Source organism: Sapajus apella, unplaced genomic scaffold, assembly GCF_009761245.1.
Source record: "Sapajus apella isolate SASKATOON/1434 unplaced genomic scaffold, GSC_monkey_1.0 scaffold11, whole genome shotgun sequence".
NCBI classification, from domain to species: Eukaryota; Metazoa; Chordata; class Mammalia; order Primates; family Cebidae; genus Sapajus; species Sapajus apella.
The window spans coordinates 10842192-10868942 of record NW_022436951.1 but is presented as its reverse complement, the minus strand read 5'-3'; the positions used below and the strand labels follow the sequence as shown (position 1 = coordinate 10868942).

The window sequence follows — 26751 nt, the reverse complement described above, 5'->3', positions numbered from 1 at the left end:
ATTTTTGAATGAATTCAAGAATGAGAAAGGGAGGGAGGGAGATTACGGCAGAGACTTGGCTGGCTAGCTGGGGAAAATAGCAGACCCAGAAGTCCTAGAGATGCATTAACTAAGTTTTTCTGGCTGCTTAATCTGTCCATAAGATGATTTTATATAGATGTAATCATTTTCATAAACCATAGCAATCAGAAAGAAACAAATTGTAATTCTATCAGTGAACGGGATAGTAAGAAACACAGAAAAATAGTCTTATAATGCCATCTACTGGAAATCTTTTTCTCAGATACGAAGTTTAGTTCTTGGGGGCTTTTCCTTTTTCTAAAGGACAGTGGTTCATTTGAGTGAAATTCATAATAGCCACTACCATTTTTAAGTTCTACTTTGTTCTTATAATCATTTAAAAATATTTAAGAGTTACAAAATTTTGCATGATTCAACATATTTTTAAAATACCTACTCTTTGCTAACAACTATATTAGGTTCATAGTTACTCTAAAATAAGCTACAGGTCCTATCTTAAGAGGTAAAAATCTGTAAGAAGACAGGCATGTAAGCATATACAAACAGAACACAATACAATGTAACTTCTAAGTTCAACTAAAAAACAAGCAACCAAAAAAAGTATAAAGTGCAAAAGAACCAAAGAGAAGGTAACATATGAGTTGTCTTCAGAGATGGGGAGGGGCTGGACATGGTAGCTCATACCTATAATCCAAGCACTTTGGGAGGCTAAGCGGAGTGGATCAACTGAGTTCAGGAGTTCAAGACCAGCCTGTCCAACATGGTGAAACCCAGTCCCTACTAAAAATACAAAAATTAGCCAGGCGTGGTCTCAGGTGCCTATAATACCAGCTACTTGGGAGGCTGAGGCAGGAGAATTGCTTGAACCCAGGAGGCAGAGGTTACAGTGAGCCAAGATCATGCCACTTCACTTCAGCCTTGGTAAAAAGAGCGAAACTCCATCACACACACAAAAAAAAGATGGGGAGGAATTTTCTAGGTCATCCAGAAAAAAGTTGAGGCAGAGCAGTTGTTTAGCTTCTAGCAAAACAGAGGAAAGGGAGCTGAGGAAAGAAGTAGTCATTTCACAGTTCAGAGAGAGGTATGTGGAGAGAGAGAGAGGTGTCAGATGATCTAGAGAGGAAAATATGAACTCTGTTAGGTAGTCTTTACAAACCATGTTAAGGTCAGAGCTTATGGATATATGGCAACAAGAAATCATTCAAGCACTTTAAGTTAGAGGTTACCATCATTTACATTTCAGATGAGACACTGTGGAAACAGTGTGGGGATGGCCTGGAAGGGAGCAAAGAGCAGACTGAAGTCTAATGCAACAGTCCAAGAGCCAAAAAGGGAAGACGGCAAAGGAAGAGAAAAACTTCAGGAGATATTACTGAAATATACAGTGACCATTCTGATGTGGGAGGGAGAATGAAGAAAGAATCGAGGATCATTTCTGGGTTTCTGGCTTAAGTGACCAACTAGGTCACTTAATTCAGGAGGGTGTCCCCTGAGTACCTCAAATTCAATATGCAGGGAAGATGATGAGTCCAGTTTCGCACAGGTTGGAGGTAAGCTATGTGAGGAAACATCAAGGAGGTTCATTTCAAAAGGCAATCTAAAATGTGAGAGTGGAATATTAACACAGAGGTACGTGTCACTGCTATAAATATTGATCTGGTGGGGATCAGAATAAGCATGGGTGGAATGAATTACTCAGAGAGAGTATATGGGAGAGAAAACAACCAGAGGTCTTGGGAATTCTCAAGAGGCAGGCAGAAAGCAAATGTGCAAACTTTACTCCTTGTTATCCTAGGAAAATGCACTCTGCTAGATAATTTATGCAAGTACAGTCTTTCCCTATCTCATTTTAACTAAAATCACTTCTTGGAATTCCTTGTCTGACCTCTTCTCTTTGTGTATACTTTTTTTTCTTTTGAGCTTCCATCCCTACCACCAGAGCCCTTCTCATACAAATTTGGAAAGGCAGGATCTCTTCATCTATTCAAACTTTGGTCTCTCTCTAAGTCTCAAGGAGAGCTTGTTATTTTGCTACACAATGGTCAACCAAGACACTGTGTAACTTCAAAGATCACCAAAATATCTCCCAACCAATGCCATCAAATAATATAAATGACTACTATCATGTTTAAATACTTAAAGAATATCCTATGCTGACTTATACTAACTCCTATCTCACCCTGGCAAAAAACTAAAAAACTCTCTCTAAACCTCCATATTCTAATTCTACTACTTCCACGTACTGATTATCCAAATCCAGGGGTCAGTGAGTCCACTGCAAATGGGAAGCCAACTGAAAGTAAGAGGGAAATGATCAAAGGTTTTTCCTGTGCTTTTGAGAATATGACAAAATACGGTGTAACTCAAACATATATCTTACTTTTTTTTTTTTTTTGAGATGGAGTTTCACTCTTGTTGCCCAGGCTGGAGTGCAGTGGCGCAATCTCAGCTCCCTGCAACCTCTGCCTCCCGGATTCAAGCGATTTTTCTGCCTCAGCCTCCCAAGTAGCTGGGATTACACGCGCCCGCCACTACACCCAGCTAATTTTTATATTTTGTGTAGAGACGGGGTCTCACCATCTTGGCCAGGCTGGTCTTGAACTCCTGACCTCAGGTGATTGGCTCACCTCAGCCTCCCAAAGTGCTGGAATTATAGGCATGAGCCACCATGCCAGTGCTTTTTCTTTCTTTTTTTTTTTTTTTTTTTTTTAAAGAGACAGGGTCTAGCTCTGTCACCCAAGCCGGAGTTCAGTGGGGTAATCAGCTCACTGCAGCTTCAAACTCCTGGGTTCAAGCGATCTTCCCGCATCAGCTTTCAGAGTAGCTGGGACTACAGACATGCACCTCCATGCCCAGCTAATTTTTTAATTTTTTTGTAGAGATGAGGTCCCCCTGTGTTGCCCAGGCTAGTCTTAAACTCCTGGCCTCAAGCGGTTCCCTTGCCTTAGCCTCCCAAATTGCCAGGATTACAGGTGTGAGCCACTGCATCTGGCAAATACAAGTATCTTTAAAACTTCAGACAAGTTGTCAAAGTGCTTAACATCAGGTACTACAATAACAAACGTACTACATACAAAGGTAAAATTCTCCCAAAATGCTCTATACCACTTCAAGACCTTAAGAGGACTTGTAGAAGTAGATTTGGTGGAGATTCTATCGTTACCATCATTTGCATGACATTCTTGATGACATTTTCTCTCTAGCAAGAAAAGGAATCAGATTGGTAAAGCAATTTAACAATCCTTTTCCTTAAAAGACTATTTCAAACTCAAGAGGCCTTTGACAGATCTAATTCCTATGAACTGTACAACACTCAGCTTAAAACTCAATTTATTTTTATCAACATCTCCAATACAAATGATGGGGTTTGTCACAGAATAAAGTTCTCATTGAGAACTTGAACATTTACATAAAATATATGCTGAAGCCAGGAATTTTTTCCATCCGTTTGTTTTATAATGACAGTAACAACTGTGACTATTTTAGCATTAGTGGCCTCTCAGGCCAAACCTTGTGCTGGGGGACTTTTTTAAAATGATGTTTCTACTCACTTTTGCTGTAAACCTAAAACAACTTTTTTTTTTTAAGTCCATATTTAAAAAAAAAAATTATGTCTGATTCTCACTAAAACCCCAAGCATTGCTATCGTTAATGAAGTTCAAAAAATTCACTTGTCCAAGGTCAAAAACAGAAAAAAGGATTAGAAGATTGAAACCCAGCTGTGTCTGAAATCCTTTCCAAAGCAAGAGGTGCCAGTATTTATTATGTGCCAAACACCATGATAAACGCTTTTCATGTGTCATCGTATTTAGTTTTCACAAAAGCCAATGAGATTGCTACAACTAATAACCCCATCTTAGAGATGAGAAAGCCAAAGCTTATAAAGATTGAGATGTCAAATCACAGAGCTAGTAAGTGGTATTCACTAATTTTAAACACTGGTCTCTCTAAGGCTACACTGTTATCCTTCTTTGATTAAGGTGGTCCTAAAAGTCAAAATAAGATCTATATTACTTCCAGGAAATCAAGAAATAAGATGAAGAAGAAGAACTTTAAGTATTTTCTTGCTAACTAAATTCTGTGCATTTGTAAGCCCTCTGGGGGGAAAAAGAGAAAGACATTAGATGGTGGGGAGTAGAGGGTAATCAACTCTAAGGCTATGAGATTTGGTGTAACAAAGGGCTTGAACGTTTATGACACCTAAAAAAAAGCAAAGAAATCATGAAAATTCAGAAAGCTCTTAGTACCTTTCCATAAAGATTATTTAAGAATGGCCTAGTATTATTGCTTTTCTACATTAGTGAACAGATGCTACCCCCTGGAGGCAGACATAACATGTATTATCAAATGATTTTATTTTTACATTTACAACGTAATCATCTTCTCAAAGAAAATTCTGTAGGATAAAAAATACTGTGGAATAAAGAAAATCTCATTAGGAAAACAATTTGTCTTAAATTAGCATCACTACTATGGAATCATATCTACTTGTATAGAAAAAAAGAATGACAAAAAGGGCTAAGGTAAGGCAAAGATTTGAGTCTGACTGTACACTCCAATGGAACAGAATTTCATGTGTGAAGGAAACAGTACTAAAATAATCCTTCAAACTGCAGATGTAATTTCATGCAACCAAACCAGAAACGGTTAAAGAACATTCTATTTGATATACAATAGTTACAATTCAGTCAGTTCTACAACAGCATCTGTACTGAGACAAGTACACTACCACGTCTTTTCCTGTGCCACTGCCCACCAACTCACTCTACACCCAACTGAAATGTGAAGTAAGAAAGACAATTCCTGGGACTGCCTGCATGGAGATGGAAAGATTCTGACTCACAAATCAGAAACTTCCTTTTGAACCAATTACCAACAAAGCAGCCTTAATACCTGTATAAAAATACTATGAATCCATATATCAAAGTCTCTTGAAGACATATTCCTGGGATTCAAAAGCAGAAAATGTATTTCATGAATTCAGGCTCCAAACGTCCAGAATAAGCTCTATCTCTTTTGCTCAGAGACTAAACAATGGCTTCTCCTTAAAACTTTCCAACTTTCTTTTGAAGGACAACCAACCCAAAATAGCTTTAACACATTACTCCACAGTTTACCCTCGTTTTCCAATCTTTCACACTCCCAAAATGTTACTCTGACACGTTTACTTACACCATTTAATGCGGACTGAACCTGTGACTCATTAGCACAGATGTCACACTGCCCACCTGATGCACTGCTGCAGAGTTCCTGCAGCTCATTTACGCTACAAAGGGACGCAAAGGAAATGTTTCTTATGAGTCAGATGATAGGAAATGTTTTGACTTTTGGAAAGCAGGGATGAAGGTACAAAAAAAGAGAAAAGCAGCCAACTGCTCATACTTACACTGGTCAGGGGGGCATGTGCAAACATAGAAAATCCTTCGAAGATATACTCATGATCATCATATTCTATAACAGTTGGCCTGTCAGTCTAAAAGCAAACAGAAACGCAAACCCCAAATTAAACAAATGACACAATTTGCATGTGCAGAAATCCGTCAGGACGCAAAATAACCAACAGAACATAAGGACTTCCTTTTGGACACCAGGGAGAACTTTATACAAAGTGTAATTTTACATGAAATGCTCTGGCTTCAGATATTAAGTATAATATTTGTGTACTGAGGCCGGGTAAGGTGGCTCACACCTGTAATCCCAGCACTTTGGGAGGCCAAGACAGGCAGATCACAAGGTCAATAGATCAAGAGCATCCTGGCCAACACGGTGAAACCCCATTTCTACTAAAAATACAAAAATTAACTGGGCGTAGTAGCACGCACCTGTAGTCCCACTAAGACAATGAATGATGTAATATTATGGGAGCCACAAATAAATAAAAGGCTATATTAAGCTTCATTTTCTACGAACTTGTTTTATTTAATCTCACAACACTACCGGTTTTGTTCTTAATGAACTACGTTTCTGAACTAACAGAAGTCCTAACAGGAGCAAGGTAATAACACAGCTGACTCAAATGCAGAGTGAAAAAAGACTCAGCATCATAGAGTAGAGACTAGCAACAGCCTAGAAGTCTCTGAAAGGCCTCTGGGTGCCAGAAGGTCAAACCATCATAGCTCAATTCCCAGCCTCTCCAAGAAGTCAACCAACCAAACACAACAAAAAGCAATTCCCATACAAGTTCAAAGGCCTTCATTCCCTGAAAATTGGATCTGTAACTAAATAATACATATATCAATCTAAGCATGAGGCACTCTATTCCTTATGCCATTCTTATAATCCACTATTTTTTTTTTTTTTTTTGAGATGGCATTCCACTCTGTTCCCCAGGCTGGAGTTCAGTGGCCTGATCTTGGCTCACTACAACCTCTGCCTCCCGGGTTCCAACAATTATTATGCCTCAGCCTCCTGAGTAGCTGGGATTATAGGTGTGTGCCACTATGTTGGGCTAATTTTTTTTTTTTTTTTTTGAGACGGAGTTTCGCTCTTGTTACCCAGGCTGGAGTGCAATGGTGCGATCTCGGCTCACTGCAACCTCCGCCTCCTGGGTTCAGGCAATTCTCCTGCCTCAGCCTCCTGAGTAGCTGGGATTACAGGCACATGCCACCATGCCCAGCTAATTTTTTTGTAGTTTTAGTAGAGACGGGGTTTCACCGTGTTGACCAGGATGGTCTCGATCTCTTGACCTCGTGATCCACCCGCCTGGGCCTCCCAAAGTGCTGGGATTACAGGCGTGAGCCACCGCGCCCGGCTGTTAGGCTAATTTTTATATTTTAGTAGGGATGGGGCTCCATCATGTTGGCCAAGTTGGTCTCGAACTCCTGACCTCAGGTGATCTGCCCACCTTGGCCTCCGAAAGTGCTGGGATTACAGGTAGGAGCTACCAGGCCCAGCCATTTTTAACCTTAAATGCTAAATATAGCAGTAATTATTAAGACTGATAACCTAAAAGACATATTTCTAACACAGATATTAGATTTCATTCTTTTAAACATTATATATTAAGAACAATTTGGGAAAAGGAGACCAAAAGAATATCAAAATATATATTATTTGTTTTGCAAATATTATGTTAATTTATATTTGAAAAACTTAATGAAAATGGTCTAAATTAAATAAAAGGAAAAGAGAGCCAAGCACAGTGGCACATGCCTGTAATCCCAGCTACTTGGGAGGCTGAAGCAAGAGGATCACTTGAGCCCAGAGTTCAAATGTAGCCTGGGCAACAAAGTGAGATCTCACCACTGAAAAAAAGAAAAAACTAATGTGCAAAAATGGTACAGCCACTTTGGAAACAGCTTGGCATTTCCTGAGAACATTAAACACAGAATTACCGTATGATCCAGCAATTCCTGTACTAGGTATATACCCAGAAGAAATCAAAACATATGTTCACACAAACAACTGAACATAAATGTTCACAGTAGCATTATGAATAACAGCCAAAAAGTAGAGACAGCCCGAATGTCCATCAATAAATGAGTAGATATATAAAATATGGTATATATCCACAGTAGAATATTATTTGGCCATAAAAAGGAATGAAGTACTGATGCATGCCACAACATGGACAGATCTTGAAAAACTTATGCTAAGAAACAAAAAACCATATGTTTTATGATCATCCCATTCATATGAAATATCTGAAATCAGCAACTCCATGGAGACAGGAAGTATCTTAGCAGCTGCCTGAGCCTCGGGGTGGGAAAGAATTGACTGCTGATAGGTACAGGGTTTGTTTGGGAATGAGGAAAATGTTCTAACATTAGATTGCAGTGGTGGTTTCACAACTTCGTAAAAAGACTAAAAATTGCCGAGTATAGTGGCTTACACTGTAATCCCAGCACTTTGGGAGGCTAAGGCAGGTGAATCACCTAAGGTCAAGAGTTCAAGACCAGTCTGTCCAACATGGTGACACCCCATCTCTGCTAATAATACAAAATAATTAGCTGGGTGTGGTGGCACATGCCTGTACTCCCAGCTACTTGGGAAGCTGAGGAAGGAGAATCGTTTGAACCTGGGAGGCGGAGGTTGAGGTGAGCTGAGATCATACCATTGCACTCTAGCCTGGGCAGCAAGAGTGAAACTCCGTCTTGAAAAAAAAAAAAAAAACAGACTAAAAATCCTGAATTATACACTTTAAATGGGTCAGCTACATGGTATATGAATTATATCTCAATAAAGTTGTTAAAATATGTAACTATGAATAATTTAATTTTGAAATTGAAGTCTCCTGATGATACAGTAATCCAAATTAATTAATTTTGTACTGTGAAAGACAAAATAAAATACGTACTATAGAATATAGGCATCTACACCAGAGCTAACTCCGTAGGTTCAAATGACCTGGTACTTATTACTTGAGTCATCTTGAGCAAGTTACTTAACCTCATCTGTAAAACAGGGACTGCTGCTCATTTGTACATTTGTATAATGGGGATAATATCTACCTCAGAAGTATTTTGTGATAATTAAATATGTTAATACATGTGAAACACTTAAAATGGTGCCTGGAACATAGTATGTGTTCAACAAATATTAGGTATTATTATTATCTTAAATATACAAAAGATGTTCTCATTTGGATTACAACACAATAAACAAGCTGCTCACTAATTTTTAAGAGATTTGGTAGTGTTCTATATTTTCTTCCCACTCCATAGTTCCAATATTGTTGGATACTATGAATTTGGCTATTAAGTGATGCCAACAATATTTAATGAAAAAAAGATACAGTAGTATAGTCAAGAGGAAGCTGCAAGAAACATCATCATTATAAAGGCCAATTTCTCAACATAAAAACAAAATATTTTTCAAAGTAAGAACATTTAAGAACAGAATCAATAACTTCAGCCTATTCACATTTTACTCTATTCACATCTTAAATGATAGACATGTGATTTTGCTAGAAACTTACTAAAAAGTTCGTAGGCGGGGAGACTGTAATCCGGTAGTGGAAAAGCCGGCCCGCATTGTTGGTCATAGGACGACAGGGCTTGATGGCCTGAGGGGAAAACACAAAAATCAGTTTACAAGTAAAGCAACAGAGTATTTTTACTTAAAAATATATTGCGTTTCCTAGATTCACATCTAACAAAAGAGGTTTTACGTCTGTTCCTTCACCGGCTGGTAGGAAAGAACAGTATGGTTTGCCAGACCTAGACCAATATAAAAGGGCCGGCCAGTCTCCATCTCTCAGTCACTTCCCCAGGTGCTGGTGAAGCAGGGAGGTCCAATAAGGTCATAAATGTCTGTGGGTTTAGGGGCCTTCAAAATACCGTGAACTTGGTAAATGGGCAATTATCATCCATGAGGGTGCCAGGGGGACACCCACTGGACCGCTAGCACACACAGGGTGCCTGTCATTGATGAAGCCCTGCCGTTATTCCATCTGGATCGGTGGGTGAGCAAGCCACGCCAGTTGTAAGGAGGGTTTGGAGGAACTCATAGGCCCACTTGGGAGTCCCCTTTACTGCAGCTGCCAGGAGAAGTAGCTCTGCCCTTATTGCAGACAGCTGGACTGGGTCTCGTCCTGTGGGTGATGAGCCAGGGGAGGCCAAGGAGAGCGATGCAAGGTGTCAGACCTCTGGTTACAAGGTGCCAAGCAGTGGCTAGAAGAGGTATGAGCTGCAGCTGGGAACACTTGGTTGGGTAGTTGTGTCTTGGCATTTTCCAGGATGGGAAGGGCCCATACAGCTTGATTAACTTCAGGGCCAGGAGAGCTGGTTTGACCTCTGATGGGGCTCCTCTTAAAAACAACTGCAAAGTAAGGCCAGGCACAGTGGCTCAGGCCTGTAATAGCACTTTGGGAGACCAAGGTATGAGGATCGCTTAAGACCAGCAGTTCAAGACCAGCCTGGGTAACATGGCAAACCCTGTCTTTACAAAAATTAGCCCGGTGTGTTGGTGCATGCCTGTGGTCCCAGCTACTCGGGAGGCTGAGGCGGGAGATCACCTGAGCCCAGGAGGTGGAAGTTGCAGTGAGTCAAGATTGCATGACTGCACACTCCAGCCTGGGTGACAGAGAGAGACCTTGTCTCAAAAAAAAAAAAAAAAAAAAAAAAAACATAAATGCTGGCTTCAAGGTGGCCTATACAGGGCTCTCCCAACAGCACCCGGGTCCCATGGAGGTGGCGGCTGCATGAACTCATTGGAACATGCTTAAATGTTCCTTCCTGAACTTTATGCCAGCCACTTTCAGCCCTTGATGGGGAGGTTCATGCTGAGGTATGCTATTCTCCAAGCCATGAACAGCCACTGCAGCAGAGGACAGGGACAGCTTATGGCTGCCTGCTCCATGCCCACAGCCCCATCAACTTGTGCTTCCTGGATAACCTTGACTAGGTGTTGAAGTCATGAAAGATCTTACCATCTTTGGGGATAGCTACAACTGTTATATTTTTCAGCCTGTGTGTTACAGACCACTTCCTATGGGATACACACAGCACAGCCAGTGGCAACTTTCTCACTGGGTCCCTCCATCAGGTCTTCGAGGAGGTTATGAATTTCTGTCCTTGACAAAGGGGCACCTCTTTGCAGACTTCCACAGTGTCTGAGGCGTGCCTCCTCATCTGAGCAGCTTGTGGAGGTGGTAGCCACTGTCCTAACCACGATCCAGGTGGTGACTGGTCACACCTGCAGTGCAACCAATGATAACCCGACATACTCAGGATCATCATTCCACAGCTTGAAGGCCAGGCCAAGTGACGTGACTCTGAGCTGTGCCCATGTGACTGGGGGATGCGGCACCCAGCAGGCACTGGAGGGTGGAGCACATCCCTGAAGAAGCTGTGCTGTCCCATCAGAGGGAGTGATATGCCCTTCAGTGATTGTACAGACTTGCAGGGACCATCTTCTAATTCCCCCACTGGTAGACAACAACAGAGAGGCTTTCTGCAGATAAACCTGACCTAAGACCTCCTGGCCTATGGTGTCACAATGCCAGGATCCTTCAGGCCAAGGTGTTCTTCTGGCAGAGCAAGGGCTGGAGACATGCCAGCTAGCAATTAGCTCTTGAAACCAAGGGCATCTCCAGCATCCAGACTGTTCTCCTGCACTTGGAAGACTGTCCCCCCACCTTACTAGGGGTCAGGAGGGATATTTAGAATAATTTTGGCAGGTTTTGCTGGTGACAGTTTCCATAACAGAGACACAATATGCACATAGAAGGTAGCAATTGGCCAGAAAGCAGACTAAAAACCACTAGACCCACTGTAGAGCAGTCCACAGGGCTCACTAGATAGCTGGATCAGAGCTAGCTCCCACTCACTGTCTCATGATTCTCTCATAGAAATCAGTGCCATTACTCACCTGCTTATGCAAATCCCACCACCATCCCCAAAGGTCGTGTCGGTGGGTGGGGTGTTTCAAGTGTACCTAATTACCAGCTCTTCCAGGAGGGGCTTCTCCCTTTCCATCTGATTCTCCTCAAAGATAAGTCTTAGTCACCAAGTGATGCTCAAGCAGTTTATTCCGCTTATTCTCTTAAAAGACGGATAGCAGGTGCAGGCCAGATATAGCCAGGGAGTCAAATGACCACGTCACCAGGAGTCTCCAACCAGAGACCGTTCTCAAGTTTGGAAGATCTTTTTCCTTTGCTTATACCTATATTCAGTCCAGGTCAGTTACCAGATGTCTCTTTTCTAAAAGAAGTTTAAAGTATTCTTGCAAGGGAAAACTTTGTTTTAAGGCTTATGAAAGCTGCATCTGTGCCTAGATGGCCTTGTCTCCTGGAAATCTCCAGGCTAGGCTGTAGCCTGCTGACACAGGCTGACTCAGACGACAATGCTGACACAGAGTATCGGCCCTGTGAGACATGTGAATGAACATCATGGCTACACTTAATCTTATAGCCACAATACGTTATACTCCAGAGGGGGTTCAGACCACAAGATTTAAGGGCCTTTCTAGATCTAAAATCCTATAACCATCTTCCTTTTACTTGTAAAATAACACAATAACTGACCTTTGATTATATTTATGAATAAACTGAAAAAAAAAAGGGGGGAGAAATTAATCTGAGAACTGAAAGCAGTCGGTTTTAATAGGAAATTTTTTAAACTGGAAAGAATAAATATGCTGAGTAAAAATCGAAGAGGTCAGAAATGAAGAAAGAATTAGAGGTGGTGGAACAGGATATGCACGGATCTTAAGGTGGGAAAAGGTAAACAAAGCCAGCAAAAGAAGTGTGCTGTGATGGCATCAGTATTGACGGCATCAGCTGTGACGGTACCATTGGGTACGCCTGTGACAGACATGGGGATGTGCCGCCCAGACCCACATTCACGGAAGGACTTGCTGACTGGCTGTTGAGGGCACAGATGGCAGGGAGCTTCCAGCTGTCAGCCCCTTCAGGGTCTCTCTCCACTGCAGAGCTCCCTCCCTTGACGTCAGGTATGGCCCACCCCACATCAGGTACCGAGCAAGGCAGAGGTAAAAAGGCCCAGCCATTTCAGCCCAACTCAAATGGGCAATATTTATTCCACAGATCACCCCCAGGCTGACTGCAGCTTTGGTGGGCCTCACTCACAGCTCAGCCAATCCCTCTGTCCAATCCTGCTTCCACCCTCTTCCTTTCACAGGTGTTGATTCCTAATACAGATCATGTACCCCAAACTCCATCTTCACATCTGCTGCTAGAGAACCCAAGATGCGGCTGGTGCTAGGAGTGACCCAAGAAAACAAGAAATAAGATGGTGTTTCGGAGCTCAATCCCCTCCCAACGAGCAATGAAGACCCCATCACTTGTGGTAAGTGGAACACCGACAGATCCTGGCACCAGATGGCAGGGCAAACAAACTTTAAAGATGGTGAATTAGAAGCTGTACCATTGGAAGCAGACCAAACACCCAAGTGTTTAAGACTGTGGAGAGAATAGTAGCCGTAAGAACAATGGCTATGATCCTTCAGGGGTGGATGGCTATTGCTAAGCACCAGTGATGCTCTACCATAATATCTGAACCGTAGCCGGGGATGGGGCTGGCTAAGTCTCAGACTGTTTCTTCCCCACTCCCAGTTTCTGATTCAGTGGCTGGGGTGGGCTGAGAGTCTGTCTTTCTAACAAGTTCCCAGGTGAAGCTGATATGAGTCTCAGTTGGGAGCCTTCACTTAGAGAACCACTGCTCTATAGAAGTCTAACAGTAGAGGAGGAGAAAAGACAATTGGAAGCCAGATGTGAAAGCCAGAAGAAACTCTCACTACCTCCAGTGAGAGGTCAAAGCCAGGCAGGACCAAGCCTAGGGCTTACCTGTGAGAGTGGCCAAGCTTCAAAGACAATTAGCCACGGCCAGGACCCAGGAAACCTGAAATGGGGACATCTAGGTTTTGACTCCCCAGATTCCTCTAAGCCATCTGACTGCAGAGATGGCACATCCCTCCCAATTAAGAGCGACCACTCACTTGTGCCAAAAGATGATGGAAGAACCTGCAAGGCAACACTATGCCCCTGCACACACCCCTCAGCCAGTCCCCCCACCCCAACCAATGCCTATAATTACTGTCATTTGAGGGCGTAACCCAACTGGAGAGGTGCTGGAAGGAAAGAGATTATATCTCAAAAGAATTTCAAGAACTAACCAACAGCCAGAGAAGTCTGCAGAGGACCCAATGATGAGAGCGCTTGATCAACAGGGCCAGAATACAAAATTGTTTAGGGAAGAGTATATTGACTTGGGAGCACTCAGGATACAACACCACCAAGGTATGTTGAGAACTCCCTGCTAGCATGGCTTCTAAGAGCATGAAGAAGCAACGGCCCACACTCAGCAAAGCTGAAATACCGGAACTGCCATGGTAGACAGTGGAGGAGGGAATTCAAGGACTAAAGGAAGTTAGAATGGATACAGTATCTATGGCTGGAAAACACGCCAAATAATTATGCTGCATGGGAAGCCCCAGGGGACACACCAAAAGGAATGCACAGGTGACAGGGGCAGAAACGTCATGAGGAAGATCAGTGCTGGCCTCCTCTGCAGGCCAGGACTGACCACAGAAGTGGTCAGAGAGCAGAGCTTGCCAGCAGTAATACGGATGACAGAATCCTGAAACAAGAGATGCCAGGTGATAAGGCTAAGTGCTGGAAGCCAGGCCAAAGTGGCAGCCAAGGGGGTCTGACTCACAAAGAGTCATGGAAACAGTTAACAGAACATGGTGTCCTTGGGTACAAAGTAAGTGGGCAACCAATGAGAGTACTACTCAGTTTGTACAAAAGTAAGAAACCAAGAATAGATAACCAAGAGACTGAAAACAGGTCATGCCAAGAGTCACACTATCCCTTGCCCCCAGTTCCAGACCTGATCAAGTTTTTTGGACTAAAATCCACTGACTGAAGAGGTGGCCAGATCCCAGGAGGAAGGATCCTGTAACAAAATAACAAGCAAAAATGGTCTTGACAACCCTGTCATTCCCCAAAGGGGCTTATGGCCATTTACCTGGGGAATGGTACAATGGGAGAAGAGGAATTCCAGACAGTTCAAGCCACGTTAGATGCAGTATCTGAATAATCATTGACACTTGGAGACTGGATACAACACTGTGGTGGCCCAGTTACAGTAAAGAATATGAGGCCAAGGTAATAAATGGATTTTTGTCAAGGTGTGACTTACAGTGGATCTATGAAATCACAGATCTACCCAGTGGTCACCCTGTTCCTCGAATGTACCACTAGAACTGACATTCTTGGCAGACCCAATGTGCCACTCCACACTGGGTCCTTGACATGTGGAGTAAAAGTTATCTAAGGGGAAAGTCAAGCAGAAACTGAAATTATCACCACCCCACTAACCCAGGCACCAAAACCAACACTGCCCTGGGGAGATGGTGGAGATGAGTACCACCCTTAAGAATCTGAAGGATAAAGGGGAGATGGCACCACTCCTATCTCCGATTGATTCACCTGTCTGGCCCCTGAAGATCCTGCAGGATGACTGTAGGCTAACACAAACTCAACCAAGCAGGAGCTCCGAGTGTACCTGCCAGACCAGGTGTTGTAGTTTAGCTGGAGCATATAAAGTATGTGGCAACTGATTTGGTGAATGGGTTATTTTCTATCCCAATCAGCAATGAGGATCAGAATGGTTCACAGACATTTACAGTTTTGCTCCAGGGCTGTGTTAATACTCCCACCCACTCATAATATTAAAGAGCTCCCGACTGTCCAGGCATACTGCGGAAGCTCACACAGCTCCATTACACCTCCGACATTATGTTGATAAAGCTAAGGACCTCGGTAAAATGCATGTACCGCAAGAGATGTGAGATAAACTCTACAAAGATTCAGTGGCCTGCTGCAGCCACACAATTTTAGGAGTCCAGTGGTCTGGAGAATGCCAAGACATCCCCTCCCAAGTAAAAGACAATTATTGTATCTTCCACCTCCTGCAATGAAGAAAGCACAACATCTGGTGGGCCTTTTCAAGTTCAGGAGGCAAGAGAATGCACATCTAGAAACATTGCATCGACCCACTTACAGTGGCGCAAACAGCACAGACAGCTGCCTGCACAGAGGACAGCCCACGTGAGAAAGGGCCTCAGCTGTTCCAGGCTAGAGTACAAGCAGCCCTGCTGCTGGGGCTATATGTTTTGGCAGATCCTACAGTGTTGGTGGGAAAAGAGGCCAAAAGGGATCTGTGTCTGGCCACATGGAGAGAATCACAATGCTGGTCCCTGACATTCTGCCATCTGTAGTGAAGAATTATGTGCCTTTGAAAAAATACTCCAGATATGCAACTGGGCCCTGAGAGATCCATAAGGCCTGGCCAAGAGATACCAGATACACATGAGGCCAGAACCACCTATCATAGGTTAAATTCTGTCAGTCCCACCAGGCAATACAGCATCAGCAACAATCCATCATAAGGCAGAGGTGGTACTCCCAGAGTCAAGCACACCCAGGAGCCAAAGGCACAAACAAGCTGTCTGGGCAGGTGGACCGGACCCCCATAGCTCCACCACTGTTGCACCAGCTCCGCTCCCTTAGCTAATGACTAAGGATGTATGGATGAAAGCAGAGGAAAAAGCCCAAGCTTGGCTTATGAACGGGTCAGGTGGCAAGCACGGGTGAGCTGAAAATAGCACTACGGCCTCACTCTGGGCTGGCTCTGAAAGACAGCGATGTGGGAAAATCTCTCCCAATGGGCGGAGTTTCAGGCAGTGTACCTGGTCATCACTTTGCAGGGAAAGAGATGTGGCCTGAAGTTAGAATACAGATAGACTCATGGGCAGAAGCAAGTGGCCATGCTGACTGATCAGGGGCCTAGAAGAAAACAGCTTGGGAGATCAGGGATGAGAAGGTCTTGGGTGGAGACCTGCAGGTGGACAAACAGGAGGGAACATGATGAGCTCTATCTCACACATGGAGGTCCACCAGACAGCAGCCACCATGGAAGAGGTACCAAGGTACCAAGCAGACAAAATGACTGGGGCAGGTGGTGCCAGCCAGCTTCTGTCCTCAGCCATCTGAGTGACAGGAGGGGCACATGAATGAAGTAGCCACAGTAGCAGAGATGAAGGCTTCACAGGAGATCAACAGCATGGACCCCACTTATCAAGGCTAAGCTAACCTCTACTGCCAAATGTTCAACTAGCCAGATACAATAACCCATGCTGAGCCCCCAAAATGTGACCATTCCTCCAGGAGACCAAACTGTCACCTGCCTCTCCTGCCTACAGGTCCTGAGCTGACACCACTGCCCATCCAGTCTCCCTTCAAGGAAAGGCCTGCTGCCCAGATGTGCGTTATGTAGTCAGCACACAGCCTGTAGCTGTTGGCTCCTTCAGGGTCAGCCTCAGCTGCAGAGCCCTCTCTCCCAAGGTCATGCCCCTCCTGGGGCGCCCTGCTCTGGGGACTGAGGGAGAGGGGGGTATGACAGCCATCCCAGCACAACACACAAAAATTCTGACAAGCCAGGCCTGACCAGGCCCACATCACAGGTGAATAGTTCCCACCTCTGCTCTTTTCTTGTCACAGATGTTGATCCCTCATCAACATCTCAGAGCTCCCAACCTGAAACACATGGACAAATGCTCACAAGACGCCACCTTGTCCCACAATTCCTTGCTGCACTTGCCAACTTTCAAAGACGAACAAGCAGAAGTGATGCAAGTATTTCAAACTGTCAGGCACCATCTCATAGTCTTTATTTCCATTATTGTTGAGGCCTCAAAGAAGTTTTAAATTAAGGTTCTACATATACTATGTTTAAATATAATGCACTGAATTAGAAAGTGAGAAGCCTGGGATTAATTAAAATAGTTTATACAAATAAAAGATAATGCAAAAAAATGAGGGACAATAATTGAAAGGGATAGTTATAGATGACTCTACAGTGTGAAAGTGTTCTACCTATTCAGTTAAACTTATTTAGAGGGTCCCTGACAAACCAAGGGCAGAGACACAGGTAAAACAGTCAATGTATATTCAGTCTGGTGGAAAGAACAGACTAACAGAGAAGACACACACCTCAGAGCACTTCAGTAAGAGTGTTTCTCCAAGGTAATTCATAGCCACTTAGGATGAAACAAAACTGTAATAGGTACAGTTGAAGAATACTTAAAATGGTAAACACATATGAAATACACTGTGCTCCCTGGGTGCAGTGGCTCACACCTGTAATCCCAGGACTTTGAGAGGCCAAGGCGGGTGGATCGCCTGAGGTTGGGAGTTCGAGATCAGCCTGACCAACATGGAGAAACCCGTCTCTACCAAAATACAAAATTAGCTGGGCGTGGTGGTGCATGCCTGTAATCCCAGCTACTCAGGACACTGAGGCAGGAGAATCACCTGAACCCAGAAGACGGAGGTTGCAGTGAGCTGAAATAGTGCCATTGCATTCCAGCCTAGGCAGCAAGAGTGAAACTCCAAACCCCCCACCAAAAAAAAAAAAAAAAGAAATACACCATGCCTATTTTAAATAATAAAACTTATAAAACTTTTTTTAAAGTTTCCTTGAGAACACTCCCACTCCACCCCCAAAAACCCAAGTGCTTTCCTCAGCAATTATCAGTAACACAGACTATTAGGGAATATGAAGAGAATTTTGATGGTATTATTTCATTTATGGGGGAAAGAACAGCGACAACATCTGTCTACTTCTGGCTTCTCGGCATTTACAAACATAATAACCCAAACCAGTTACCTCTTCTCCAGGATAAATGCTGTGCCTAATTCCTGTGCGTCTCGCCTTGGCGCTGCATTTGCAGAGTGGTCCATCATTCATCTGTCAGAAACACAATGTAATTCGTTTTTATTGGAGGGAAAAATCTACACCATGCACGATGATGCCTCCGAAAATGTGTGGGTTTTAATGTCATGAGCACTGAAGCCGAGAGGCTGTCATGGTTAGAAGATTAAACGGATGTTCCAAAACCAATAAAGCTGCAAACTGTCTATATTGTCTGATAAAGGGAAACCGTATGACAACACTGCATTCCCGAGTTATTTGTGCAGCCAAGCAGAAAACATCAGTGTCAGCACACTGTTTGCCCCCATCTCCTTCTACCAATTCCCAGGACGTCTTTGTTTCCCTATTCTTATCTCAAGAAAAATGACTCTTTCACAAAAGCAAATTTTATATCCTGGAGGAACACGTAGAATGTTTTGAAGGTGACCTGCGGATTAAATGTTTTGAAAAGAGAAACTGTAAGGTAGCTCACTAGCAGAGAGAAGAAAATGCTACTAAAACCAGAAACACTTCCCACACTGGTCAGGTTAGATTACATCTCTTTCCCTGAATTTGTTTCAGTGCCCCAAATTCCGCCCACAAGGCTCCATAGGTGAGCAATTCTTCAAATCCTCTCGGACAGATGAGTGCTGAGCTTGCGGATGATAAAGAGCACAGGGTCCACGTGCTCAAGGAATAACTGTTCTAGACAGGAGAACGACATATATATGATATGCTTAGTAATTTACAAGGAAAAAAAATCACTTAAAAGGAAGTAACGCCGGGGTGTCAAACAGATGGGCTGGATGAGAAAACAAGATGGCTGCTCCACAAGAGGCACTAGCACGCATGGGAAAAGCAGAGAAGGCAGGGGAAGTCCATGTCATGCTCTGGGCCACAAGATCCATCTAAATAAAATGGATCATTTATGTGAGGGAGAAAACCAAAGAAGCCGAACTAAGATCAAAATCTGAAGGGCCTCGCAAGCCAGGTTCATGAGTTTCTCTGGTATAAATGGTAATACTAAATCAAAAACAAGACCAGAGCTTAAATAGAAAGAATGAAGAAGCGCAGTTCCATTTCTCTTTCTTTGTATTAATTTAAAAATACAGGCTAGTCAGAATGTGATGGCTTTTACAAGTAATGGATCACAGTCAGTTACAGGTTTCTTTGTTCCTTCCCTACTCCCACTGCTTCTTGACTTGACTAGCCTTTAAAGAAAAGAAAAAATATATATACATATACACATACACATATTTCTTTAAAGTTACTGAGATTTCTAACTCACTGTGTCCAGTTAAAATATAAAAGTCAATAAGACTTTTAGAAAAAAAGTATTAAAATAAAAAGCTATAACTTTCTTTAGCCTCTTGGGAAATCTAAAGATCCATGTGGTACAGCAGAGGAATAATACTACTACCTAAAAGAAATATTATGTTAAGATATTACCTAAGGTAACAGCTGGCAAATAAGAGATATAACAGGATTTCATCAAAAGTTACAACGTGGCTGTGTACGGTGGCTCACATTGGGAGGCCGAGGCAGGCGGATCACCTGATGTCAAAAGCTCGAGGCCTGCCTGGCCAACCTGGCGAAACTCCATCTCTACTAAAAAATACAATAAGTAGCTGTGTATGGTGGCAGGTGCTTGTAATCCCAGCTACTCAGGAGGCTGAGGCAGGGAGAATTGCTTGAACCAGGATTGCTTGAACCAGGGATGCAGAGGTTGCAGTAAGCCAAGATCATGCCGCTGCACTCCAGCCTGGGTGACAGAGCAAAACTCCATCTCAAAAAAAAGAAAAAGTTGTACCACACTCCTAAGCCTGGATGTGGTAGTTCACACCTGTAATCCTAGCACTTTGGGAGGCTGAGGCAGGCAGATCACTTGAGGTCAGGAGTTCAAGACCAGCCTGGCCAACATGGTGAAACCTCGTCATTAATAAAAATACAAAAATAAGCCAGGCGTGGTGGTGCATGCCTATAGTCACAGCCACTGGGGAGGCTGACACAGGAGAATCAATCAACCTCCAGGAGGTGGAGGTTGCAGTGGGCTGAGATCACACCACTCCACTACAACTCCAGCCTGGGCAACAGAGCAAGACTGTCTCAAAAAAAAAAAAAGAAAGAAAAAAGTTACCATACGCTCCTAATGCTGGTCATGACTTGCTGTGATGAAAAATACAAAAAACTAACTTAGCGCTCACTAGTCTCCACGGAAGCGGACAGACATCCTACATGCTTGCCTTTACAAGGTCTGGGATCCTACATATTCAGCCCTTTACAAGGCTCAACTATACAGAAGACACAAACCCAATAACACTAAACAGCATTAGAGAGATTGTATACAAAGCACTGTTGAATTTCTGATAGAAAGAGGTATCCACGGAAATCAACGTAGAGGCTTCTTGCGAGACAGGAAAACAACAGTCAATTAAAGAGTAAAGGGCCAGGCGCAGTGGCTCACACCGCTAATCCCAACACTTTGAGAGGCTGAGGCAGGAGGACTGCTTGAGCCTAGGAGTTTGAGACCAGCCTAGGCAACATAGTGAGACCTCATCTCTACACATAATTGTTTAAAAACTAGCCAGGCAGGCCAGGCACAGTGGCTGACGCCTCTAATCCCAGCACTGTGGGAGGCAGAGGCAGGCAGATCGCCTGAGATCAGGAGTTAGAGACCAGCCTCGCCAATATGGTGAAACCCTGTCTCTACTAAAAACACATAAGTTAGCCAGGCATGGTGGTGGGTGCCAGTAGTCCTAGCTACTTGGGAAGCTGAGGATGGAGAACTGCCTGAACCCGGGAGGCAGAGGATGAAGTGAGCCAAGGTCATGCCACTGCACTCCAAGCTGGATAACAAAGCTAGCCTCCAAGCTCACTGCAACCTCCACCTCCTGGGTATAAATATATATATATATATATATATATATATATAAAATTAGCCAGGCATGGTGGTGCATGCCTGTAATCCCAGCTACTCAGGAAGCTAAAGCAGGAGAATCTCTTGAACCCAGGAGGTGGAGGTTGCAGTGAGCCAAGATCGCACCATTGTACTCCAGCCTGGGCAACAAGAGCAAAACTCAGTCTCAAAAACAAAAAAAGAAAGAAGGAAAGAAAAACAAACTAGCCAGGAGTAGTGGGGTTTCCCTATAGTCCTAGATACTGGGGAGGCTGAAGCAGATGAATTGCTTTGGCCCCCAGGAAGTCAAGGCTACAGTGAGCCATGACTGCACTCCAGCCTGGGCAACAGTGTGAGACCAGGTCTCAAAAACAAACAAACAAACAAAAAACATATATGGGGAAAGCTTCTTTAAGGGGGACGAAAATGTTGTAAAATTCAATTGTAGTGATAGTTGTGCAGCCCCATAAATATACTAAAAAACACTGGATTATACATTTCAAGTACAATTGTATCATATGTAAATTATAACTCAACAAAGCTGTTTAAAAAGAAAGCCAAGTTTTAAAATGCACTGGCAGTTTTGCAAACATTTCTGCTCAGTTCTAAGAGAGTAAAAGGAACATACAAAATACATTTCTGCCAGACATTCTATCAAAAAGAAAGATGGATAGCTGTTATCTAACAAGAACCAAAAAAAAGCATTTTAATTAATATAGAATGCTATAAATTTACTCACAAAATATACATTTTAAATTATCTTTTTATAGAGATGCTTTATTATGCTTACTAACTTTATATGCATTAAAGATAATATTTTTGTAAAGTATTATACATCTATGTGATACAAATCTTGTATAAAAATGCTAATTTTATTATGTATTATTTCATATTAAAACTAATTTTAAAAAAATGATTATGTCCAGCTATTACATCATTAGCTCAAACATGCTTAACAAGAAAGAGAACTTGTGACTGTTTCCAACTAAAAAAAATGCAATTTTATAGGACTTATTTACTATTTTGCAGCAAGATACCTCCCAGGTGAACTACTTCTAAAAAGACCTCCCAGTTCTCTCTTCCTCATCCTACCATTTGTCTCCTTCCATCTACTGCAAGTTTAATGAGGCAAGGCCATTATCCTTCTCCCCTATAATGAAATTTACAAACATCATCAAAAATGATTCAAGGAACAGCTGCTCTGGTGCTTATGCTTTGGAACTGAACCTGAAGCCAAAAAGAAATAGTTCTGAAGGACACAACCCTGAGAATAAAATTCGGTTTCAATACCAGGCAACATGCATCTTCTGAGCCTACAGCAATAACCGTTATGTCTGGGTTTAAAACCTTCACAGCAAGGGCCTAAAAATACGCACCTGGCCTGGATCGTTGTACCAAAGTTCATCATGAAGTCGGTCAGGGTGGGCCTTTTTGCGTTTGATTTCTGCAATAACGTCAAAAACTTCAGAGTCTGAGCTGCTAGAACAGGTGCTGTCCTCATCAGACTCACACTCGGATTCACTGGAACTCTCTAACAGGGGTCGGGAGAAAAACACAGAAATTGATGGAATTAACAAACCGGTTTTTTTCTTTATTTTTGAGATGGAGTTTCGCTCTGTCACCCAGGCTGGAGTGCAGTGGCGCAATTTCAGCTCACTGCAACCTCCGCCTCCCAAGTTCAAGTGATTCTTCTGCCTCAGCCTCCTGAGTAGCTGGGATTACAGGCACCCACCACCATACCCAGCTAACTTTTGTATTTTTAGGAGAGAAGGGATTTTGCCATGCTGGCTAGGTTGGTCTCGAACTCCTGACCTCAGGTGAACCGCCCGCCTCGGCCTCCCAAAGTGCTGGGATTATAAGCGTGAGCCACCGCGCCTGACCAACAAACTGATTTTTGTGGAGACTTCCAAATGACTTAAACCTCGAAAGGTAAGAACAGTTCTTTAATCTTCTAGAAAATACTTAAGGGCCTACTCCACATCAAATACTCTACTAAACAACACCATAAAAAAATAATACAGCCCATAATGCTAAGTCACAATCTAGTTGGGGAAGCAAAGAAAATAAAGATCTTAAGAGAGAAAAGTAAGGCTCGATGAACAATCCCAGAAAAATGAAAAACCACAGTAGTATTTACGTAGTTTAACACTTGAGCTATGTAATGATCCACAAAAGGGCAGTTTCACTGGTATCCAGAAAGACTGGTGACAATTTCAAAGTATGAGCACGTAACCCAGGCACTGTGACAGGATGGGAAAAGCATGATGAGGAGGAGAGAAGAAGAAAGGAATAATCCCAGCACTTTGGGAGGCCGAGGCGGATAGATCACGAGGTCAAGAGATCGAAACCTTCCAGGCCAACATGGGGAAACCCTGTCTCTACTAAAAATACAAAAAAATTCGATGGGCATGGTAGTGCATGCCTGTAGTCCCAGCTACTCGGGAGACTGAGGTAGGAGAATCACGTTAACCCGGGAGGCAGAGGTTGCAGTGAGCCAAGATCACACCACTGCACCCCAGCCTGGTGACAGAGAGAGACTTCATCTCAAAAAAAAAAAAAAAGGAATGAAGAGGGAGCACCGCAGGCAGCATGGAGCTAAGAACACGGTGGACTAGCTAGAGCACAAGCCACACAGAAGGACACTGGGAGGTGAGGAGCTGGGAGTGCTGGGAATGCCAGGCTGAAGGCTGGGAATGCAAATCCAAAAACTACATTGTTTTCTCTCAATAACAGCAAGAGAAGATGTTAGTCCTTAAAGTAACTGAATAAAAACAAAGAGTCATGCTAACTGAAATAAGCCAGTCACGAAAAGACAAATACTACATGATTCCACATATATGAAATATCTGAAACAGTCAAATTCATAGAGAAAGAAAGTAGCATAGTAGTAGCCAAAAGAATGAGGGAATTGGGGGCTGGGAAATTATTCCTTAACAGGAACATAATTTCAGTTTGTTTTTTTTTTTGGTTTTTTTTTTGGAGACTGAGTCTCACTCTGTCACCCAGGCTGGAGTGCAGTGGCGCAACCCTGGCTCACTGCAACCTCCACCTCCTGGATTCAAGCAATTCTCCTGCCTCAGCCTCCCGAGTAGCTGGGATTACAGACGTGTGCCATCATGCCCAGTTAATTTTGTATATTTAGTACAGATGGGGTTTCACCATGTTAGCCAGGCAGATCTCGAACTCCTGAGCTCCAGTGATCTGCCCGTCTTGGCCTCCCAAAGTGCTAAGATTACAGGTGTGAGCCACTGAGCCCAGAGTTTCAGTTTTATAAATGGAAAATAGTTCTGGAGACTGGTTGCAAACAATGTCATGTTTAACCCTGTGGAACTGTACGCTTAAAAATGGTTAAAATGGTAAATTTTATATTATGTGTATTTTACCACAATTTAAAAAAAAGACCTAGAAGTTAGATTAATCCTACATAGTTAGACTCCATCTCTACAAAAAGAAAAACAATTAATTTTTAAAAATAATCCTCTAAGAGATTAATGTAGTCGTTAACATAACAAAATCCAACACGGAGTTGTATTTATGTGTACTGCATGAGAGAGATGCTATTGTCATCCCTATTTTACAAATGGGAAAGTCTCAGACAGAGATGAACCTCTGGCCCAAGGTCACATAGCAAGTAGGTGGTAGAGCAGGGATTCAAACCCAGGCCATCTGGCTCCCAACTCAGTGGCTTTGTCCAATATGGATAACTGCCTCTCAGCATATGGGATGCAATGGAGGTGGGGAGATGAGAGCCAGAGAGAGCATATAGGTAAATGCACGTTGAAGGCTGGGCGCGGTGGCTCATGCCTATAATCTCAGCATTTTGGGAGGGCAAGGCAGGTAGATCACGAGGTCAGAAGATAGAGACCATCCTGGCTAACACGGTGAAACCCTTTCTCTACTAAAAATACAAAAAAAAATTAGCCAAGAGTGGTGGCTACTTGGGAGGCTGAGGCAAGAGAACTGCTTGAACCCAGGAGGCAGAGGTTGTGGTGAGCCGAAATTGCACCACTGCACTCCAGCCTGGGCTGGACTCCATCTCGAAAAAAAAAAAAAAATGCATATTGAATGTTCCATCTGTGTATGGCGTTCTGTTAGGATACAAAGTGGTAAAAAGCAATTTCCATCCTCAAAGATCTCACCTACTTGGAACCTCAGGACATATGCATGAAAAAATAGACCACCTTAAGAAAAAGCTATGTAAACTGTCCACGTGACTAGAGAGAAACCTTCAAACAGAGTTGGACTACAGTCGCTGTCTGCCTCATCAAAGCAGGTGCACCTGGCAAAGGAGAGCGCCAAGGAAGGCCACCTGCCCTCATGGGAGGCAGGGGCACAGGCTTTGCTTTCAGAAGGATGCTGAACTATTGTCTCTTCTGACTGGACAACTCTCAGCGGGCACCCTTATCATCATGCCTTGCAAATGAGATCGCCGTTGTATTCTGCCAAATGTAACTAAGGAAATATATGATCAAAAACAAGAAGTTCTACCGCTATGTATCTTACTGACTGTAATTAAAAAACAATAAAATGAAAAAGAAGAAACCTTAGTGCGGGACTCTCAAGGGTATTTCCCCAAAATTCAGGAGTGAAGCTATAATCGCAAGGGTCTCAGTCTCGTTAGTGGCTCTGACTCACCTAAATCTTCATCAAGCTTCGTCTTCGGAGGTTCCCACGGAGGGCGAGCAGCTTTGGCCTTTTCTTGCCTGCTCCCCAACTCCTCCTCAAATTTGTCATATAAGTCACGAAGCCTACTTGTTCCAACTACTGTAGAATCTCCCTTTTAAAAATAAAAGATCAGTATTAGGCAATCATATCAAAGATACATAAGGTTTCACAGGCAATCAAAGCATTTATAACAGCAAGATGCTATTTTTCAACCCTCAATTTAACAAACATTTAAAAATAAAATGCTCAACTACTGGCAGTCATACTCCGAATCAAACACACACTGAGAGTGGACACAGTCCTCAGGTAAAAGTGCCTTGCCAACATTCAAGAACATTAGAACAGGCCGGGCATGGTGGCTCACGCCTGTAATCCTAGCACACTTTGGGAGGCCGAGGCAGGAGGATTGCTTCAGGCCAGGAGTTCAAGATCAGCCTGGGCAACATAGAAAGACCCTACCTCTATGAAAAAGAAAAAAAAAAAATAGCCAAATGGTATGCGCCTGTGCTACTCAGGAAGCTAAGGCAGGAGAACTGTTTGGGCCCAAGAGTTGGAGGCTACAGTGAGCTATGGCTGTGCCACCACACTCTAGCCTGGGTGTCACAGTGACACCTCATCTCAAAAAAAAAAGAGAGAAAAAAAGAAAAGAAACATTAAACAGTTCATCTACGCCCTCTTAATATGACATTTTTTAAAAAAATCATGACCCTCAGAGAATTCATGACAACTGACACCAAATACCCTCCTAAGGAATGTACACTTTCTACTGAAAATAACTGATAATCCATCTGCTACATCAATCCAACCAGCAACAAGAAATATGCTATATATCTTCTCTCTCTCTCTCTCTCTCTCTCTCACACACACACACACACACACACACACACACACACACTCATGCCTTAAACACAAGGACATAAACATACATTCTCTCTCTCTCTCTCTCTCTCACACACACACACACATACACACACACACACCCCACAAACATGGGACTCTGCAACACATTCC

General features: G+C 43.1%; 1 protein-coding gene across 7 annotated transcripts in view; it reads right to left on the bottom strand.

The window, feature by feature from the left end:
• The window catches only part of DROSHA (drosha ribonuclease III), a 140132-nt gene that overhangs the window by 91289 nt on the left and 22092 nt on the right, over positions 1-26751 (bottom strand). For all 7 annotated transcript variants that reach the window (XM_032279037.1, XM_032279040.1, XM_032279042.1 and 4 more), the window contains 5 exons: positions 25711-25852; positions 22452-22606; positions 18156-18236; positions 8939-9025; positions 5408-5494 (listed from right to left, as the gene is read on the bottom strand). In XM_032279037.1, the coding sequence (XP_032134928.1) occupies positions 5408-5494; positions 8939-9025; positions 18156-18236; positions 22452-22606; positions 25711-25852 (552 nt within the window). The remainder of the gene's footprint in view (positions 1-5407; positions 5495-8938; positions 9026-18155; positions 18237-22451; positions 22607-25710; positions 25853-26751) is intronic.